The sequence below is a fragment of the Myotis myotis genome, unplaced genomic scaffold, assembly GCF_014108235.1.
Source record: "Myotis myotis isolate mMyoMyo1 unplaced genomic scaffold, mMyoMyo1.p scaffold_m19_p_5, whole genome shotgun sequence".
In the NCBI taxonomy this organism is placed as follows: Eukaryota; Metazoa; Chordata; class Mammalia; order Chiroptera; family Vespertilionidae; genus Myotis; species Myotis myotis.
The window spans coordinates 43,868,749-43,888,460 of NW_023416357.1; the positions used below are offsets into that span (position 1 = coordinate 43,868,749).

At 42.4% G+C, this 19,712-nt stretch overlaps 1 protein-coding gene across 4 annotated transcripts in view; it reads right to left on the reverse strand.

Annotated features, from left to right (window-relative positions):
* Positions 1-19,712, reverse strand: part of SERINC5 (serine incorporator 5) — a 95,022-nt gene that overhangs the window by 73,224 nt on the left and 2,086 nt on the right. The window contains exon 1 of one of the 4 annotated variants that reach the window (XM_036309968.1): positions 16,393-16,608. The exons of the other annotated variants lie outside the window; for them this stretch is intronic. Coding sequence (XP_036165861.1) covers positions 16,393-16,593 — 201 coding nt within the window. The 5' untranslated portion in view covers positions 16,594-16,608. Of the gene's footprint in view, positions 1-16,392; positions 16,609-19,712 lie in introns of those variants that run through there. 4 annotated transcript variants of the gene reach the window in all.

Here is a 19,712-nt window from a genome sequence, read left to right on the forward strand (position 1 = left end):
TGATTTGTATAAACAAAATCATCTCTCATGCCTCTGACAACATCTACTACCACTCTGTGTAACTTGCAATTAAACCTCTGTAAATATTTAACCTCATGCTCACACAGACATGAGTCAACCATCTAAGAATGATTAAGAGTGACCAATTCCCAAACTGCAGTCTCCAGCCCACAGACTGACAGTCCCAGTGTGTCTAAATCCTAGATGAGTAATTCTACAATGTATAGTCAATTTAAAAAATTAATACAATTGAGAGCCCAGCAATAAAGCCTAACATTTATGGTTAATTAATGTTGGACAAGTGGGCCAAGATAATTCAAGGGAGGAAAGCAGTATTTTCAAAATAGGGTGCCAGCACTGGATATCCAAATGCAAAAGAATGGAATTGAACCCCTTCCTTATACCATACACAAAAACTAACTCAACATGGATTAGACCTAAATGTACAAATTAAAACTATGAAACTCCTCAGAGAAAACCACAGAACTATATCTTCATGGTTTTAGGCTACGCTAAGCATCAGTGGTTAGAGTGTGGGCCTGCACATTTACACCCGAAACTAACAGAAAGTAATACTGAATGTAAACTGTAAATGAAAAAAAAAAAAAAAGAAGAAGACCATAAGCACAAGCAACAAAAGAAAAAATAAACAGGCACATCAAAATTTAACACAACACATTTATGCCATAAATGATACCATCAAGAAAGTGAAAAGATAACTCAGAATGAGGTAAAATATTTGCACCTACCTTGTAAGGAGCTGGTATCTAGAATATATAAAGATTTCTTAAAATTCATTAATAAAAAACAACCCAATTTAGAAATGGACAAAGGATCTGAATAGACATTTTCCCAAAGACATATAAAGGGACAATAAGCACCTGAAAGATGTTTAACATTACTCATTAGGAAAATGCAAACCAAACCAAAATGAGATAGCACTTCACACCCAATAGGATGGCTATAATTAAAAAAAGAAGAAAAGACACAGTTATAAGTGTTGGGAAGGATGTGGAGAAATTAGAACCCTCATACACTGTTGGTGGGAATGCAAGACACAGCAGCTTCTTTGGAAAATTATTTGGCAGTTCCTCCAAGGTTAAATATAGTTATCATACGATCCAGCAATTTCACTCCCAAGAGAAATGAAAACATGTCCACATAAACACTTGTAGCAAATGTTGCGAACCGCACTACTTAAAACTGCCAAAAAGTGGAAACAACCCAAACAACTATCAACTGATAAATGGATGAGTAAAATACAGTATATTCATAAAAAAGGAATGAAGTACAGACACAGGCTACACCATGGATGAACTTTGAAATCATTAAAAAAAAAAACATGAACAAAGCTATCATAAAAGACTGCAGACTATATGGTTCCATTCCTATGAAATTTCCACAATAGGCCAGTCCATAAGATCAGTAGTTAGTTGCCAGGGCTCTGAGGAAGTTTCGGGAGAAATTGGATTAACTGCCACTGGCCACAGAGGTGACAAAATATCCTAAAAATTAGATTACAGTGATAGCTGCACAACTCTGTGAATATACTAAAAACGACTGAACTGTATACTTCAAATGCGTGAGCTATATGGTACATAAGGTAACCAATAAAACTAATTTTATAAATTTTATAAAGAATTTCTTTAATTAAAAAACAACCTAATATAGTCCCATTCAGACAAATAAGCAGGAGTCAAAAAATAAAACTTCAAATAATAACTTTAAAAGTTTGGGCACTTCTCCTCAACAGAGAAGTAAAAGCTTGGGCATTTTTCCAACTCCACATTAAGAATAAAAATAAAACTATGAGGGTTTTTTTGAACACCTGTTAATTTAAACAGGAATAAAGTGCCCCCAAGGGCAAATTCCCAGCACTTAGGAGCAATTGTTTCACGAGTTTCTTAAATTATTGGTCAGCTATAAAATGCTTTGTAAAGTTTACATAAAGTATTTCATGGACCTTTCAATGTTCAGTTTTCTTGAAGAGACTGCACATTGAAATGGCTGAATCTTAGCACTAGAGCTGCCATTTCTCTAACAATTTCCTTGTCTTGTACCAAAGCAGCCCCTTCAATACCTTCCAATAATCCATAGCCAGCTGGAGCCCTCTGACAAAGGCTGAGCATCTTGGCACCCACTTTTACAGGTGGCATACTCTTTTCTCTAGTTCTGCTCACCTCAGTACACTTGAGTTCAGAAAAAAAATCTACATTTACCTATGTAAATTGTGGATAAAGATAAAAATAAACTATACCACATATCCATACCAGCTGCACAAACAAACTGACAACTCTGTTTCCTATCTTAATGCAAAAATGGGTTAAATCTGTTATCTCTAAACCCACTTCCTAAATATAACATACACACACACACACACACCACCACCACCACCACAACCACCATCTCCTCAAGGGTCAGGGGTAATATCAAAATGAAAACAGTGCCAGAAAATGCAAGTTTTTAATATGTTATATTATATATATATATATTTTTTTTTTTTCCTAAAACCTAAAGCTTACTAAAACAAGCTTGAACATTTTAAAAGAAGTAGCCAACACATGCTCATGATAAAGATGATAAAGTCAAACAGCACAGCAAGGTTTCAAATAAAAAGCAAATGCCCTCAACATTATCCCTTACCCCCCAACCTCCTGTTCTTACTCCACTACATTACCACTGTTAACATTTCTAGTATCTTAAAAACTCTCAGATATCTAGGCATACACAAGCATACATAAAAATATGTGGTTATTCCTTTTTCAAAGCTATACATAACTTCATCATATACATACTGTTCTTTAATCCTTACTAAATACTATATATTGGAATCTCTCACACACAAATCTGCACACACATTTTCTTCATTCTTTTTCATGAGAACTTAGTATTCCATTATATGGAAGGGCTAGTAACTCATTGTAGTCTCCACTATTAATGATCAATTAAAATGCACTGCATTTGCCTTAGCTGGTTTGGCTCAGTGGATAGAGCATCAGCCTGCAGACTGAGGGTCCCAGGTTTGAGTCTGATCAAGGGCACATGCCCGGGTTATGGGCTCGATCCCCAGTAGAGGGCATGCAGGAGGCAGCTGATCAATGATTCTCTCTCATAATTAATGTTTCTATCTCTCTCTCCCTCTCCCTTCTCGTCTGAAATCAATTAAACTGTATATATTTTTAAATGTACTGCATGTATTTCTAGTACAAAAAATAGTAAAATTGTTACATCCAAGAACACAGACATATTTAATTATGATTCAAAGATATTATACTAAGTTTAAACATTCCTCCAAAGGTGAAAAACATGAATCCACAAAGGATATCAACTTGTCAACTCTGGGGTATCACACTTTTAAACTTTGCCAGTCTGATTAATGAAAAATACCTCATTTTGAATTGTTATTTTCTTGTAAGACTAAAAAAGCTTCTTCTCACATGTTTATCTTCCATTTGCATTTTCCCCTAGACTATCTATCCCTGACCTCAGTTCATTTTTCTACTGTGTCTTTTCTGTTGATTTAGAAGAACACTTTTTAGACTTGTCCTATGAATCACTGTGTATCCTTTGTATTTTGACTTTGTTTATATTTTTCTATAAACCAATTTCTAATTTTTACATAGTCAAATTCATCTATTTGGCTATGTGTCTTCCACCCATCACAATTAGAAAAACCTTGACCATTACAAAATTATTATTTTACTAGAGGCTCAGTGCACGAAAATCATGCACTCGGGGGAGGGAGGGTCCTCAGCCCGGCCTGCACCCTCTTGCAGTCCAGGAGCCCTCGGGAGATGTCCGACTGACAGCTTAGGCCCACTCCCCAGATTGCAAGAGGGCACAGGCCAGGCCGAGGATCCCCACTCGTGCACGACTGAGGCCAGGAAGTGACTCAGGAGGTTGGTCAGCCACGGAGAGACCACAGGAGGGCTCCAAGGAGTGTCCAGCCCTTCTTGCTCAATCCCAATCAGCCAGACCCCAGCAGCAAGCTAACCTACTAGTCAGAACATCTGGCCCCTGGTGGCCAGTGCACATCATAGTGAGCGGTTGAGCGGCCTTAGCATACATTAGCATTTTACACTTTGGTTGAATGGATGACTGGATAACCAGACACTTAGCATATTAGGCTTTTATTATATAAGATTTTTAAAATGTTTTTATTGATTTTTTTTTTTTTTTTTTTTTTTTTTGTTAGAGAGAGAGGAAAGGAGAGAGAGGAACATCAATGTGAGAGACAAACATCGATCAGTTGCCTCCCACACACATGCTAACTGGGGACAGAACCCAAAACCTGAGCATGTGCCCTGACCAGGAATTGAACCAGTGATCTCTTGGTATATGGAGATGATGCTCCAACTGAGCCACACCGGCTGGGCCCAGATTATTATTTTAAAAGTTCAGCCCTGACCAGCCCCTGTACCTATCTCCAAGGCTCCCTTCTTCTGACTTTCCAGTGAGCTAATAAACCAATAGCCCTGTCTTGGCTCACTTCTGTCACCGTGACTTTTTACTAAGTTCATGCAGCCCAGCGTGGCCCACTTCTTTCCTGTATCATTTCTAAAAAGCCAAAGGAGCCCCACCTAGGCTCTCTCCTGATGCCTCTTGTACCTTAAGCCCTTCCTTCATTTCACTGTCCCCAGCTTTAATAAACATTCTCTCAAAATCACTTGGACACATGTTATGAAGTCTTTCCTGCACGAAGTCAAGAACCCACACAACTACTGGCCGGATGGCCAAAGGCAGACTCACTCTTGGCCGAGCCCCGACTGGTAACAAAAAACTCAAAAGAAGCTTATTCACAACTTACAATTTGGGTACTGCTATCCCAAGGAAAAGTGTCAGCCCTACCCATAACAACTAACACTAATGAACCCATATTCTGAGCCTGCTACTGTTCCAAATGCAAAATCCTATGAAGATACTAGAAATTACACCGTTTTACAGATGAGAAAACTAACGAAAGGACAGATCAAAGGCACACCACTGGTAAAAGGCAGAGACTACTCGGAACGCCTATTACCAAAATCAGCTCTTTACTCAACTATACTGCCTCAGGGCTACTTTGGAGTAACCTCACAAGGTGATCTGATCATGAATCCCTAAATGGGCACGTCCCAAGCCTGTAACTTATTTAGTAAAAGGTTTTAAGCTAGCCCTGTCCACTGTTCTTGTGCATCTGTAACACACCTTTGAGACACCAGGAATATTACCCCACAATTATAGTATTAACCCTCAAGAAAGCACATAATCTTGTTAACTCTCCTGTAATCCAATGCCTACCCTGCTTTCTCCCACCTCTATCTAATCTTCCTTGTTCCCTCCTTAATTTCAAATGCATAAAAGAAGCTGCAAAACTATTATTCTCTGAGCATTTGAGATCTTTGGTCCCCAGAATATGTCATTAGTTTGGCTCCAATAAACTCTCATAATTGCCCTGGCTGGTGTGGCTCACTTGGTTGGAGAGTTGTTCGTATACCATAGGGTCACAAGTTCGATTCCTGGTCAGGATGTGTACCAGATGCAGCTGATCGATGTTTCTCTCTCACATAGATGTTTCTTTCACTCCCTCTCCTTTCCTCTCTCTAAAATCAATGAAAGCATATCCAGAGAGGATTAAAATTTTAAATAAATAAACTCTCATAATAATTATCTACAGATTTGAACATTTCTTACATCAACACTATCAATTTTAAAAAGCCTAAAAATGCACACCAGAACTAAATGAATTCTCTCACTTATAAAGCATGCTTTTTCCTAACCTTCCAAACATATAACTTTAGCTTATCTTAAGCACGACCTCTTAATGTACTTGTGAGCAACAGTTAAACTTCATCCGAAGTACAGCCTACATCTTTATGCTAAGTTTTGAAAGTCCATGTGTCAAGGTGGTTCTGTGGTGGAATCATCTACCTTGCTTATTTGTGTTGTTTTTCATCTCTCTAGCTATGTAACTACTAGAAGTAGGATTCAGACCATTTGGCAGGAGTTCTAAGCTGTATGAAAACATTATCAAGCCCACAGTGGTTCTTATCTGGGCAGCACCATCCCATCCCCCTGGGGCCTTGCAGATTGCTGGCCATGAAGGTGGGGGCAGTGTTTTCAGAGACTGGTGAGGGCTACTGATACCTGAAGGTTAGCACGCATGCTAAATATCAGCTCTCCCAGGACTCCCGCAGGAGAACAAACTGCCCCATCCAAAACACCAACGGCACTGCCCCCGCACACATTCCTCCCAAACGCCATAGCTGAACAAGTTTGTAGCTTTTTCTTTATCTCTTCTAATAATAAACTTACAGAATAGATGATTCTTAAAAATATATTTTTTGTTATTGATTTCAAAGAGGAAGAGAGGGAAGGAAGAGAGAGAAATAGAAACATCAATGATGAGAATCATTGATAGGCTGCCTCCTGCACTCCCTTTCCCCCAACTGAAAATCAATCCTGCAACCAGGGAATGTGACCGGCAATGGAAACGTGACCTCCAGGTTCATGGGTTGACATTCAACCACTGAGCCACACCTGCGGGGCTAGAATACTAGTAGACACTTTTTCTTTCTTTCTTTCTTTTTTCAGAAGCCCTGGGCTTTGCTTACAGTACCTGATTGTTATTACTCTCAAAGTCTTACAAATACCTGGAAGGGCAATGCTGAGTGGAAGAGAGGAGGGGACATCTCCTTAATAATCTGGGAACACCCTCAGACTCCCCATAATGAGGGGCAAATGGAACGAAGCATCAGCCTTCTCCCGCACTCTGAGCCCTGCTTTCTTTCTGCCACACCACAGCAGGAAAAAGTTGGAGACTCAGTTCTGCTAAACCTCTTGCTTCCAAGAAAATGCAACCCCATGACAACCCTCATCCCGCCTCTCCCCCCATCATAAGGAAATAATTTAGCGCTTCATGCTTCTCAAAGCCTGCAGCCAGAAGCCACTGCTGGGCATAACAATTTGCATAGAGCGGCTCATTGGTTAACCAGATTTTCCAAACGGCCTAATACCTCTTACTCAGCAACCTGCAACTTTCACAAACGACTTCACTTGGTAAGAAAGCACATTCTTTAAAAACTGCTTTCTGATAAATCGTATGATCCACAGGCAGAGCAGAACTTTCTGGGGGAAAAAAAAACGTTTTAAGCAACTGCTTGGGAGCTTACGAGAAGAGACAAAAGGTTTAAATTGATTTTATTACAGCAAAATACAGGTTAAAAACACACGATGAGATTTCAACCAAAGGATGAGGTTGAAAATCTGCAGCCATGAGCTTTTTGTTGAACTGCTCTGCAAAGACAGCAGATGTCTTCAAAAAAAGCCCCAATAGCTACCCATTCACCTCTTGGCATTTACCGAGTCAACTGTGTCCTGGGCACTGGGGCTCGGCAAAGGCCAGGGGAGCAGGGTGGCCCCCGCTACATGCTGATGAGCTGTGGCCTTGGAAGAGGCCCCATCCCTGGGGGCCTGTCTCTTCCTCAATGACAAGGCGGGCATGCTGCTCCCTGGAGGATCCTTCCAGCTCCAGAAGACCCAGTGACCTCCCAGATTCTCACATTCGCCACCTGAGAATGGCAACCCACGCCAGGAATGAGGTATCACTCCCATCAGAAGCCTCACAGTCAGCAGGGACACTTTCTCTGGCTTACTCCCCACCAAAGACTTCCCAAGATGGTTTAATTTCAAACAGCCTGACCATTATCCTTAAAAACGACATATTTGAGTGTGCTGAAAGTTCCAAGATTTGAGCTTCCAGTTGAACTTTCTCATACCCAGAGGCACAATTCCCCTCTGTCAGCACATCTCAATTTTCAGTTTATGGTTTGGGTAGACACAAGAGATCCCCAAACCGGCACCAGCAGCCTCAACCCAACTATGGGCCTCTGCGGCCCAGGAGCACAGCCTCCAGCCGCCATGAGGCTGCCTGCCTCTTCTACCTACCATACAGAACAACGGCAACCTCTCCAACACACAGGCAGAAAAGTCATTTCAGCCTCGGGAGACCCCAAAAAAGAGGAATTACACTAGAGCTCCCAAAAATGAGGTAGAGCTGGGAGGTGGTTTTGAAGATAGGAAGTTCCTGTCTCTGGAGTTGCTGGCTTATTATGATATGAGAAATCTGAGAGCAATTGGGTAGCAGGGGCAGAAGATCCTTCCAGAGTTGGTCCCAGGAGGGTGCGGGCAGCTCTGCCCTCACAGCTAACGGGACAGTGCATTGGTCAGCCTTTCTGAAGGAGGTCTGCAATGTCCAGGGCACTGAGCTATTCATCCTACAGTTGGTTGTGCTATGCAGTGCTTGTGCTGAAAACATAAATTTGTTCCAACAGGATTAACATTGAAGGAGTTCAGGGCATCTCACCCCAAAATACGCTGCTTTGACATGTTGATTATTTTGACTTAAAAGCATTTGAGAAACAGCAGGTGCAAGGTCACCCTGAGCCCCCTTTTTCTTCCTGAAAGAAGGAGATACAGCTCCCACATGAAAGGAGGCCTCCCGGTACCAGAAAGAAAGACATTAACAAGGACAAGAAGTTGAGACAGAGAATTCTATACAAACAGACCTTGTTAAAATAATCCTTATCTTCCTTTCCACCTCCCCACATAGTTTAGTCACTTTTCCACAACTGCTTCTTTGTTTAATATAAAAGCACGTAGGTTTCACCATTTCTTTTGATCTTCATTTCCTTATGAGGGTGCCCAAGTCCCATTAAACTTATAGATTAAATAACTGTGTATACTTTTCTCCTGTGAATCTGTCTTTGTCAGTTTAATTTTCAAACCCAGCCAGAGGCCCTAAGAGGGTCAAGGAAAACATTTTCCTCCCCCTACCATGTTAGGGGACAGTTCAAGCATAACAGGATGTGCCAATTTGTTTGTGAGAAACACTAACTGAAGGCGGAAAACTGCGTCCAGCTGAACTGAGCTGCATGGGAATATGAAATGCACACACCTCAGTTCAACCAACCAGTGTGTTCTGTATGAGTCACTCTGCAGCACATCTGGTGTTACAACTTTCCACCCAATGTCAGATAACCCTCCTCCCACTACTTCACAATTCACAAGCTGCAAAGTCTTCCAACACCCAGTTCTACAAGCAAATTTCAGGTCTTTTACAAGGTGAAGTGCCAACTTTTTCATGTAAAACTGTAATGCCATTTTTACTAGGTTCCTTTGGTTTTTTAATGTTATTAACAAAGTTTTTGAAAGCTGTGCCCCAACCCCATTTTCCCCACAAAGCCTGTTTTTGTGTGTGTGTGTGTGTGTGTGTGTGTGTGTGTGTGTGTGTGTGTGTGTGATTTTGCACAGTAAGATTTTTAGGACACATATTCTCTCTATAGTGAGAGAGAGAGAGAGAGAGAGAGAGAGAGAGAGAGAGAGAGAGAGAGACATCAATCAGTTAGTTGCCCTCCTTTGGTGGCCCGACCCAGGATGGAACCCACAGATTTGTGCCCAGACAGGGAATCAAACCAACAACCTTTCAGTGCACAGAACATTCAATCAACTGAGCCACTCCAGCTGGACTATAACAGACACTTTTAAATGTAAGTCTCAGATGGGTTGAAAATTAAAAAAGGTAGCAAGGCCACCAGACAAAGGCTTGAAGTCAAAGAGCATTACCAGAGACCAAAAGGATCATTTTAGAAGAGAACCAAATCATTAAGAAGACAGAACAATCCTAAATGAGCTTCAAAATATATTAAACAAAAATTAACATAACTAGTGGGAGAAAAAGACAAAAACAATCATATTTGGAAAATTTAATACCCTTCTCTCAGTAATTGGCAGAACTAGATAACCCTCCCAACCGCCCCCCCCCCAAAAAAAAAACAGTAATGAAGATTTGAGAAACACCAGCAACCAATTGAACACAATACCCAATAATTGTACAATATATGTTCTTTTCAAGGGCACATGGAACATTCACTAAGAAATACCATATTCTGGGCCATAAAACAACAGGCTTAAACGGAGTTAATATATACATAATGTATTCTCTGATCATCACAAAAGTAAATTAGAACTCAACAGCAAAAATACGCCTGGAAAATCCTCCTGCACTCCCCCGCTGGTGATCACCTGGGCATGTGCCCTTGACCGGATTCGAATCCGGGACCCTTCAGTCTGCAGGCCAAAACTCTGTCCACTGAGCCAAACTGGCTAGGGCTCTATTGATTTTTAGAGAAAGTGGAAGGGAGGAAGAGAGATTAAAAAAGAGAAACATCGATGTGAAAGAGACACATCGATTTGTTGCCTCCTGCTCCCGCCTGACCACGGCCAAGGATCGGGCCTGCAATGGAGGGAGGTATGTGCCCTTGACCAGAATCAAAACTGGGACCCTTCAATCCTCAGGCCGATGCTCTATCAACTGAGCCATCCTCCTGGTGTCTGCTGCCAGGCAAGGACAGGACAGGCATTTGCAATGACTGGACTGGGGGAGGAAGATCCATGTTAAGCTACCAGCTGTGTGGGTGTCAAGAGGCAGTCATGATGGCCTCAGCAGCTTTGACTTCAAGACTTCTGGATTACTGCTACAGCGGTGTATTCTTAAAATCAGGAGTCTCCTGGTTCTTGCTCCTCTAGTTCTTTTATTTCTTAAACAGAATTCCCAACATTAAATTCCCTTCTTCTTAAAATAACTAGAGTGGCCTCAGTTTCCTGCATTTGAACCCTGACACACCTGCAATGCCACTGAGTAGAGAAAATAAAATGAAATAAACATTGCTAAAAGAGTCAGTTAAAATAGAGCAGGAAAGCTATTAAAGAAGTGGGGCCTATGAACATCCCAGGCCTCAGTTCTCAGAGCTGCTATTAGGTTGCTGACCTGTTGCTAAACTCAGCTCAAGGCTGAGACATAAACATCCTGGAACAATTGCTGCATGGACATACTAGTACATGCAACTCTACTTCCTTCCTTGTAGTTTTCACCTCTCATTTGCATATTACAACTAACCCATTCTTTTTCACCTAGCCAGCAATCCTTCATTTGCACAGAGGAATTGCACTTGCTATTTTTGCCTTTTTAAGCCTTGTCTTTCTTTGTTCTGTAAGAGCACAATTTAATTTGCTACCTTAATCTGTGCTTCCCAGGTTGCAACTCTTTTTGCTCAAATAAATGATTTATCTTCTTTATTACAGCTTTGCATTCTACATTGGGGTTTGTTTTGTTCTGTTTTGTTTTACATTGGGTGTCCTCTGGGGTCTTTCCTGCAGTCATAAAATGCCTTTGAGAAGCTGAGAAAGGGTTAAGGACCTTCTTCCAGAGAAAGGTGTTCAGAATACACCCAGACACAACTGTGTGTGTGTGTGTGTGTGTGCACTGCAGGGCTGCATGGAACCCCTGGAGCCCATTCCCAGGCACTCAGCGCTCCACCTGCTCCCCCATGAAGGCTCATTTACTCCCAGGGGAATGTCTCCTCCAAGGGACACTCTGCTTCCTTCCCTTTCCCAGGCATAAAAGGTCCAAAGCTGAGGTACACAAACCTCAATGGGGTCTGCCAAGAAGTTCTGCCCCAGAAGAAATCTTATACTAAGGAAATCCAGCATCAATTGACTAGTTGCTCTGCAGCATAAAAGTCGGCCTCCTGCTGCCTTTGGATTTTATTATGCTAGGCATCCAATGAATATTTATCAATGGACATGTCGCTGTAGGGGTTGTTACATGCCTCCTCCTCCACCACCACCACCCCCCACCCCCCGCAAACAGCAAAAGAAATAAGTTGACAATGTCTTAGGATCCTTATGAATAATGCTACCAAACCAAAGAAAATTCATATTCCTTGAGAATGCTATTTTCATTACTATGGTTACAAAACACTGCCATTGTTTCTGAGACCGCCGCCAGAGTTCAATGAGCATGGAGTCAAGAACAAAAGACTGAATTCTTCCCCCATTTTGGTGAATCACACACACTAAGGATCAGAACATTAGGGGACTCAGCCCCCATAACATAACTGAGATACAGTGAGAACAACAACAAAAAACAGAAAATAAATTCCATAAAGAACTCGTGTAAACAGAAGTCTGATTTTCCATCTCTCCTGGTTATCTTTGCACAAATCAGATCCGAGTGTGTTTTTCCTCCTTTTGTTTTGACTAGACAGTTTTCATGAGGGGTGGGGGAGGAATGCTGTCTAATCACCATATAGTGTAACCCTACTTCAAAACCACAAATTGTTTCGAAATTTATTCTGTGATAAAAACCCACTCCAAGTTTTTCTGTAACAGCTGCTTTCCTTAAACATCAGCTTAACTGTAATCTCACAAGGCAAACTACATTTGAAAAGCCAATAGTAAAATCCTGTTTTCTTTAAAATTCAAACAGATGTGTTATGTAATCAAACCAATCAAGTATTTGAATTTCCTACACACACATTACACTGACTCTCAAATTATGTCCTAAAACATTTTAAAATACCATTTATACACAAGCTAGAAGATAAGAGGACATCGCCATTAGGAATGTTTTAAAATACATTTTAACTAGGGTCACAAAGGTTTACTTTGGACTACCTGGAAAACCTGATCGTGAGGGACAATCAGTGGCTCAGATTTGTAACGATGATAGTGCTCTCAGCATCCAATCTCAACTCTAAATTAGAACTGACAACAGCAATATGTAATGAAAATTTACTGACAATGCTGCTCAGGGCACTAAGAGAACACAGGATCTTTATTTATAATTACAAATTAAAATACGGAAAGCCGCTTAGTCCAAGGATAAAATGGAATTGAGTCCAATGGCTAGTTCTGCTTATGTGATGACTTCCTTTTCAATGCCCAAGTATCATAGATGACTTTGTTAGAGTAGCCAGCTAGAAAGATATGCGCTGGGTAAGGCATTCAGGGTTTGGAGGGGATAAATGAGAGTGGAGACAAGCCAAAAGGAGACAATGAAGGCAACAGACCCCTATGTGAGGAGAGTTAGAGCCCCTCGAGAATGTAGTCTAACCAGTGGCATAACACCTGGATGAAGGAGACATATAGCTTGAAGTTTTTTTGTTTGTTTGTTGGAGAAAAAAAGGAGGGGGAGGCTTACTTAGGGACACTCCAGCCTAGCGCTTGGTTTGGTTTCGGCCAGCTGAGTTAGTCAGTCTATATCTGAGTATACCCCTTTACTGCAAATAAATTCTCACCTGCTTTTGCTGCTATTTGTTGTGTCTTGTTTGAATTCATCCTACAAGAAGACAAGAACTAAGGATGAAGAGTTCTGTCTTGAGCCAGAGGCAACCCTGACCACTGACACACTGGCCAGGTGCTCTCTGAAACACAGCAGACAATGCCATCACTGCAGCTCTGCGCAGCCTGAGGTTTCTACTAGTAAATGAGATTTACATGAAAACACGATGGGGAAACTGAAAAGCTTCCATGGCTCAGAGTTGACTCACTCCTAGATACTCACTATCTGTGGGGAATCTACAGGTTATATTTGCACAGAAAATGGATAGCAGCAAGCCTAGGGAAGAGGGCGCTGCCTTTCAGCTCATCAGTGAGAGATGGAGAAATGAGTCAGTGGCTGCCTTCCACTCCCTACAGGTTGTGCCTCCTCAGCCCTCCCAGCAAAGTCACCCCACGCAGACTTGCTGCAGCCCAAAGCCATTTGTCAGCTCCCCAGGTCGAGCTCTAAAGCAGCGCAAGAAAACAAATCTGAAAAAAAGCAATCTCTCGAGAATGCTCCACCTAACTAACAGGGCAACGTTCACTCTCTCAAGGTCAGTGACAGACTCATCATTCCAACAACCTGAACTTGGCTAACTACACAAAGACCTCTACAAACCACTCTTTCTGCATCAGCTCAACAGTCCAACACCAGCCGAGTCACCATTGTAGGAGAGCAATTATGTGTGCATTTTGCCTGTTTTATAAAAATGAATAGAAAAATAAAACTGCCAATACTGGTAAGAAGCACAGGACTCAAACTAAATATAACAAAAAGAGATGGGGCACCTTTATACCGAAGGAAAACAGTGACTCAAACACCATCTCGACTTATACTTTCTGTGTAAGTAACTGTAAAGAAAAAGATCAAAGTTGAAATATATTGTTGATGATGACATCTAAAAAGGGTGGAAGTATGTAACCACTATGCTGTATGCCTGAAACTAATCTACACTAATAAAAGACAAAGATGTCAATTGACCATACCTTCGCTATGCCCATCAGCCAACCAGAAGAGTATGCAAATTAGCCCAACAAAGATGGCTGTTAAATTTGCATACTGCAGGTGGGGTGGCACAGTGCGATCCGCCTGCCCTGCCGCCAGCCGCCGCCCGCCCCGCCCCCCTCCAGGCCTGCCATCCATGTGCACAGCCCGGCGTCTGGCGGGGCGGGGCATGGCGGATCGCGATCTGCCCGCCCCGCGCCCTGCCCCGCCGCCCGCCAGACCTGCCGTGTGCAGCGGGCAGCGGGTCAGGGTGGCATGGCAGAGGGCCTGCCATCTTCGACCCAGCGTGGGATCCGGGCCTGCCAGCTGCCACCTGGGGAGCGGGCCTAAGCCAGCAGGTGGTTATCTCCCGAGGGGTCCCAGACTGTGAGAGGGCACAGGTCGGGCTGAGGGATACACCCCCCCACCACCACCAGTGCACAAATTTTTGTGCACCGGGCCTCTAGTATAAAATAATATTTGTCTATGGCCATACCACCCTGAATGCGCCCGATCTCGTCTGAAAATAATATTTAATGTCAACCGTAACTGACAAAAATAAAGAGTCACCCTAATGTAAACTATAGTTAAGAATCCTATTAATAAAAGCCTATGTGGTTGTCACGCCCTCACACCATGATACCCTCACGCTGCAATGAGCAATCACCAGGAGGCTGCGTGCACAGCAGGTGCACGCAGGTGGGTGGGGCTGTGTGCACGTGCAGGTGGGCGGGGTCTTGATGCTGCATGCACAGTGCAGAGGTGGGTCCCATGACTCCGTGCAGCACGGAGGCAGGACCCCTGGCTCCGACCTACCTCTTTGGTACAATCCATCAAGGAGCCCCAGATGGGTGGGCAGGGCCACCTCTTTGGGGAGATCGATTGTGGGGCTCCCACACTGTGAGAGGGCACAGGCCAGGCTGGGTGACCCATGAATTTCGTGCACCTGGCCTCTAGTATATCAATATTGCTTTATCAGCTATAACAAATGCACCACACTAAAGCAGGAGGGTAATAGGAAAACTGTGTGCTAGGAGGTAGGGACAGGAGGTATATGGGAACTCTACTTCTATGCTCAATTTTTCTGTAAACCTAACAGTTTTAAAAATAAAGTCTTAATTTTTTTAAAAAAAAGGAGGATGGTATAATTAGGTATTTTCTTCATTATTTTTAGCCTTTTGGGAAATGAAACACACAAACCTATTAACATGTAAACCTATAAACTGACTTTCACACATTAAACTTTATATAACAACTCTGGAGAAATTGGTCATGTTTGAAGGTAGAGGGGTACTACCTCACTGTAAGCCCAGAAAACATTAATGGCTGTAAAGGATTGGCTAGTGCATGCTAAAAAATTTCCTTGATCATCCCATAAAAATTCAGCAAAAGGAGCAGGATTGAATGTAGCATCTACAACATAATCCCAATTGTACAATGTAAGATCATATGTGTTAAATATAATTGCATTATAAAATATAAAACATGGTTCCCTCCGGATGATATGTGATTTTGTCCTTCACAAATACCCTAAATTGTTCAAAAAAAGCATCAGTCATGGAAAGAGAGAACTTTTTGTTGTGTCCACCCTGAATTCTTTCCAAGAGTGGAAGCAACACATAATATACTGATGACCTAATATTTCCAATCACTATAAACAAACAGCTATAGGAGGAAAGAGTCTGTAACCAAAAACAGACAGGGGCTTCAAGGAGGCCACAGTATGTACTCTGTCTAGGAGAGAGGAAACACATACATGCAGTAAGCATGAAACAACTCCAGTGCTTCAGAGGACCAAGTACGAGGTGTTGTGCACAGGTCTAAGTGCAAGTTCCAGGGGAACTTTCAAAACAAAGGAAAGACCTTGCTGAGCAAATGCTTCTTGAAGTTGGCCTTAGAAGTAGAGATTTGGGTGATATAGAGAAGGAAAGACATTTCAGGGAAAGCCTTACTCTTGTATGGTGTGTAATTTTTAACCTTTAAAGACGTCTCCATGGAGTGTGTGTGTGTGTGGTGTGTGTGTGCGTGTGTGCGTGTGTGCGTGTGTGTGTGTGTGCGAGAGGTGGTCAGTTGCCTTGATGAGGAAAACCCATTCCAGCTAACATTTAATAGTAACTCAGGCCACCCTCAAAGCCGTCTCCTGCATGAGCTTCAGGAACCTCGAACTTGAATGACCCAGGGGCTGTTAACCAATGGAATCTGCGAGAACTCTTGGCACATACAACTCCGCCCAAACCCCTGCGTGAAGAGACTTGACCAAACTTTACCGTGGCCTCTAGCAGCCTAAGGCTGCATCCCTGGGATGACCCAGCCACCTTTTGCCTTTGGAGTTCTTGTCTGGAAAAGCTCGGAGCTGTCAAAAGAAACATACTGTTTGTTCGAGTCAACACGTAGGACAGGCCTCCCTTTCTTAAAGCATTTATTAAAAGGGGCTTACAACTGTGAATCCCTCCCTGTCCCTTTGACATGTGCGAAATGTATTCCTACAGTGTAGGAGTGTCTTTCTCAAGAACCCAAAAGCCGTGCCTTTGAAATATAATCATCAAGCGGGTAGGATTAATCTCCCAGTCTCTGTGGAAGGAGAGAATCCTAACTTCCCTGCTAGCAGACACAGCTGGCCTAATCATGTGTACACTACCAAGCCTTTGAAACTTCGCGCTTCCCTAATACTACTCGAGCCCCCACTTGCTTGTCCTCTGCACTCCCTCATTCTCTCTTTAAAACTCTCAGTCACCTCCATGGAAGTCAAAATGGAGCGAGGCTTTATCCCCTTCTATCAGTGATTACAAAATAGAATATGTTTCAGTGCTTTAAAGCCTGGCTTTATTTATCTTGGACAATGGGTAGTCCCAGGTGGCATTTGTGGCTTTGTTAATTAACATAACAAACATTAGAAATGGGCTTTCATTGGGGAAAATCTCAGTGATCAAGTAATATGATCCAACTGGAAATACCTTAGCCTGGGCCAGTGATGACGAACCTTTTGAGCTCGGCGTGTCAGCATTTTGAAAAACCCTAACTTAACTCTGGTGCCATGTCACATATAGAAATATTTTGATATTTGCAACCATAGTAAAACAAAGACTTATATTTTTGATATTATTTTATATATTTAAATGCCATTTAACAAAGAAAAATCAACCAAAAAAATGAGTTCGCATGTCACCTCTGACACGCGTGTCATAGGTTCGCCATCACTGGGCCCTGGGCATTCCTATTCTTTCTGAACTGGCTATGAGGGCAGACTGAGTCGTCAGCCTGAGAATGGCAGCACGGACTTGATCCATCCATGTGGTCCTGCTGATTGGCAGTCTCAGTCAAGTTTTCCCACTAGAATGTGTCCCACCTGCCTCAGGTGAACAGGCAACTTGTGTGTCGTGTACCAAGGAGGGCAAAGGGCTGGGACTTCATGAGGTCTCGGGTCAGGCTGCTGCCTGCCAATTATGTCTGCATGTGTGGCAGAATTTGGTCTGAGACCTGCTTTCTTTATAACTTGGAGCAGGTCATGAGAAAGAAGCTAAACTTCGTCCACCCATAACTACTGGCAACCACCAATATCTAACAAAACGGCCTAATCACTGTGTAAAACTGAGGTAGGTCCACTATCAGCGACAGTGAGCCAGTGATACTCATTATCATTTATGTATGCTGTAGTAAGAATAAGCAGGAGAGTAGTCACGTGCTCCAACTCTCAGGTGGAACGGTGTTCAAGGCTTTGCGCCACCATCAAAAATCAGTCAAGTGAATGTCTTTGTCTTGCTGCAGAAGGAGGCTAATTAAAACATTGCCCACCTTTTAGGTGTGTTGTGAAGAATGAATGACACAATGTAGATAAAAACAGACAGCACACTGCAGGCATGAAATAGACGTAAGCTATTGTTCTTATTACCATTACTGTTTACACTTGGCTAGAGTAAACCCTGCCAAGCCTTATTCTTGATTTGCCTTGGAAGGGCTGTCTAGAATGTCTCAATTATACCTCTCACTTCCCCTATGACAGTATGTACTACCATTTTCTATAGCTAGCTTCCCCCACACTTGCATCCTCCAATTACCCCATAAGTTCCAAGAGAGCAAGCAAGGTCTTGGTTCAACATCCAGTTCCCAGAGGCCTACCTAGGTACGGGGTACCCAGAACATGTTGAGTGATCTCTCTCCTCTAATGTCTGCTTCCATTAGCATCCATTAACCAAAAGCCTAATCAAAACCTAAGTGTATATCAAAGTCAATGAAAAAATAAAATAAGCAAGTCTGGCATTGCTTAGTGGTTGAGCATCGACCTAGGAACCAGGAGGTCATGGTTCGATTCCTGTCAGGGCACTTGCCGGGTTGTGGGCTTGATCCCTAGTGTGAGGCATGCAGAGGCAGCTGATCAATGATTCTCTCTCATCATTGATGTTTCTATCTCTCTCTTTCTCCCTTCATCTCTGAAATCAATAAAAATATATTTTTAAATAAATAAATAAGATGACCTGAAGACTATCCAGGACAATGGCCACTAACAAACTAAAAAAGATTTGGGGAGTTCCTTACTCTGTGCCAAACCTTGTACTAGAGACTGTTATCACATGAAATCCTCATAACCCTAAGAAGTATTACCATACCCATTCTACAGTTGAGGAAAACTGAGGTTAAAAGAGAATAAGTAACATGTACAGTCACACCAGCCCTCACTGTCCAGACTTCGCAAATCAAACCCAGACCGGAGTCCAAAGCCCAGGCTCTTTTCTGGGTTATACATTGTTCCTGATGTGTTCCTGATTTGAATATTTAGTTTTTTTAATAGGCATCTCAAATGTAGCAAAACCCGGGCCAGTGTGGCTCAGTTGGTTGGACCATCGTCCCATACACTGAAAGGTGGCGGGTTTGATTCCGTAGGGGTGGGTAGAGAAGGCCACGGATTGATGTTTCTCTCTCTCTTTCCCTCCCTCTCTAAAAACCACAATAAATAAATAAATAAATAAATAAATAAATAAATAAATAAATAAATAAAAATGTAGCAGAGCCAAAAAGAATACTATGGGTTTTCCCTGCCAAATGTCCTGTTACCTATCAGCCCCCTATTCATCTCAATAAATGACACCATCATCTATCCAATTACTCAGGCCAAACATGGAATCTCTCATTCCCACACCCTGCACTCCCCACCACCTGTGATGACCACTGAGGGCAGGGACATTTATCTGGCTCACTGCCACATCTCCAGCTCCTGGCACATAGCTGGTGCTGCTGTACTGTGATATAAAAAGACATATATATTTGGTCTTCATCCCCCATAGGGGAGGCCCAGGACTGGTGAATGGTAGCTGAAATGGGGGTGGGGTATGGAAAGGCCCAGTCGTGTGGAACTAAGCCCTTAACCTGTGGAATAGTAACTCCTAACTCCAGATGGTTAGTGTCAGAATTGAATTGAATTGTTGGGCATCCAGTTGGTGTCCAGAGAATTGAGTAATTGGTTGCCTGGGGTAAGTGGGGACCTTATTTATTTATTTATTCATTCATTCATTCATTCATTCATTCATTCATTCATTTTTATTGATTTTTAGAGAGGAAGGGAGAAAGAGAGAAAACTGATCAGTTGCCTCCC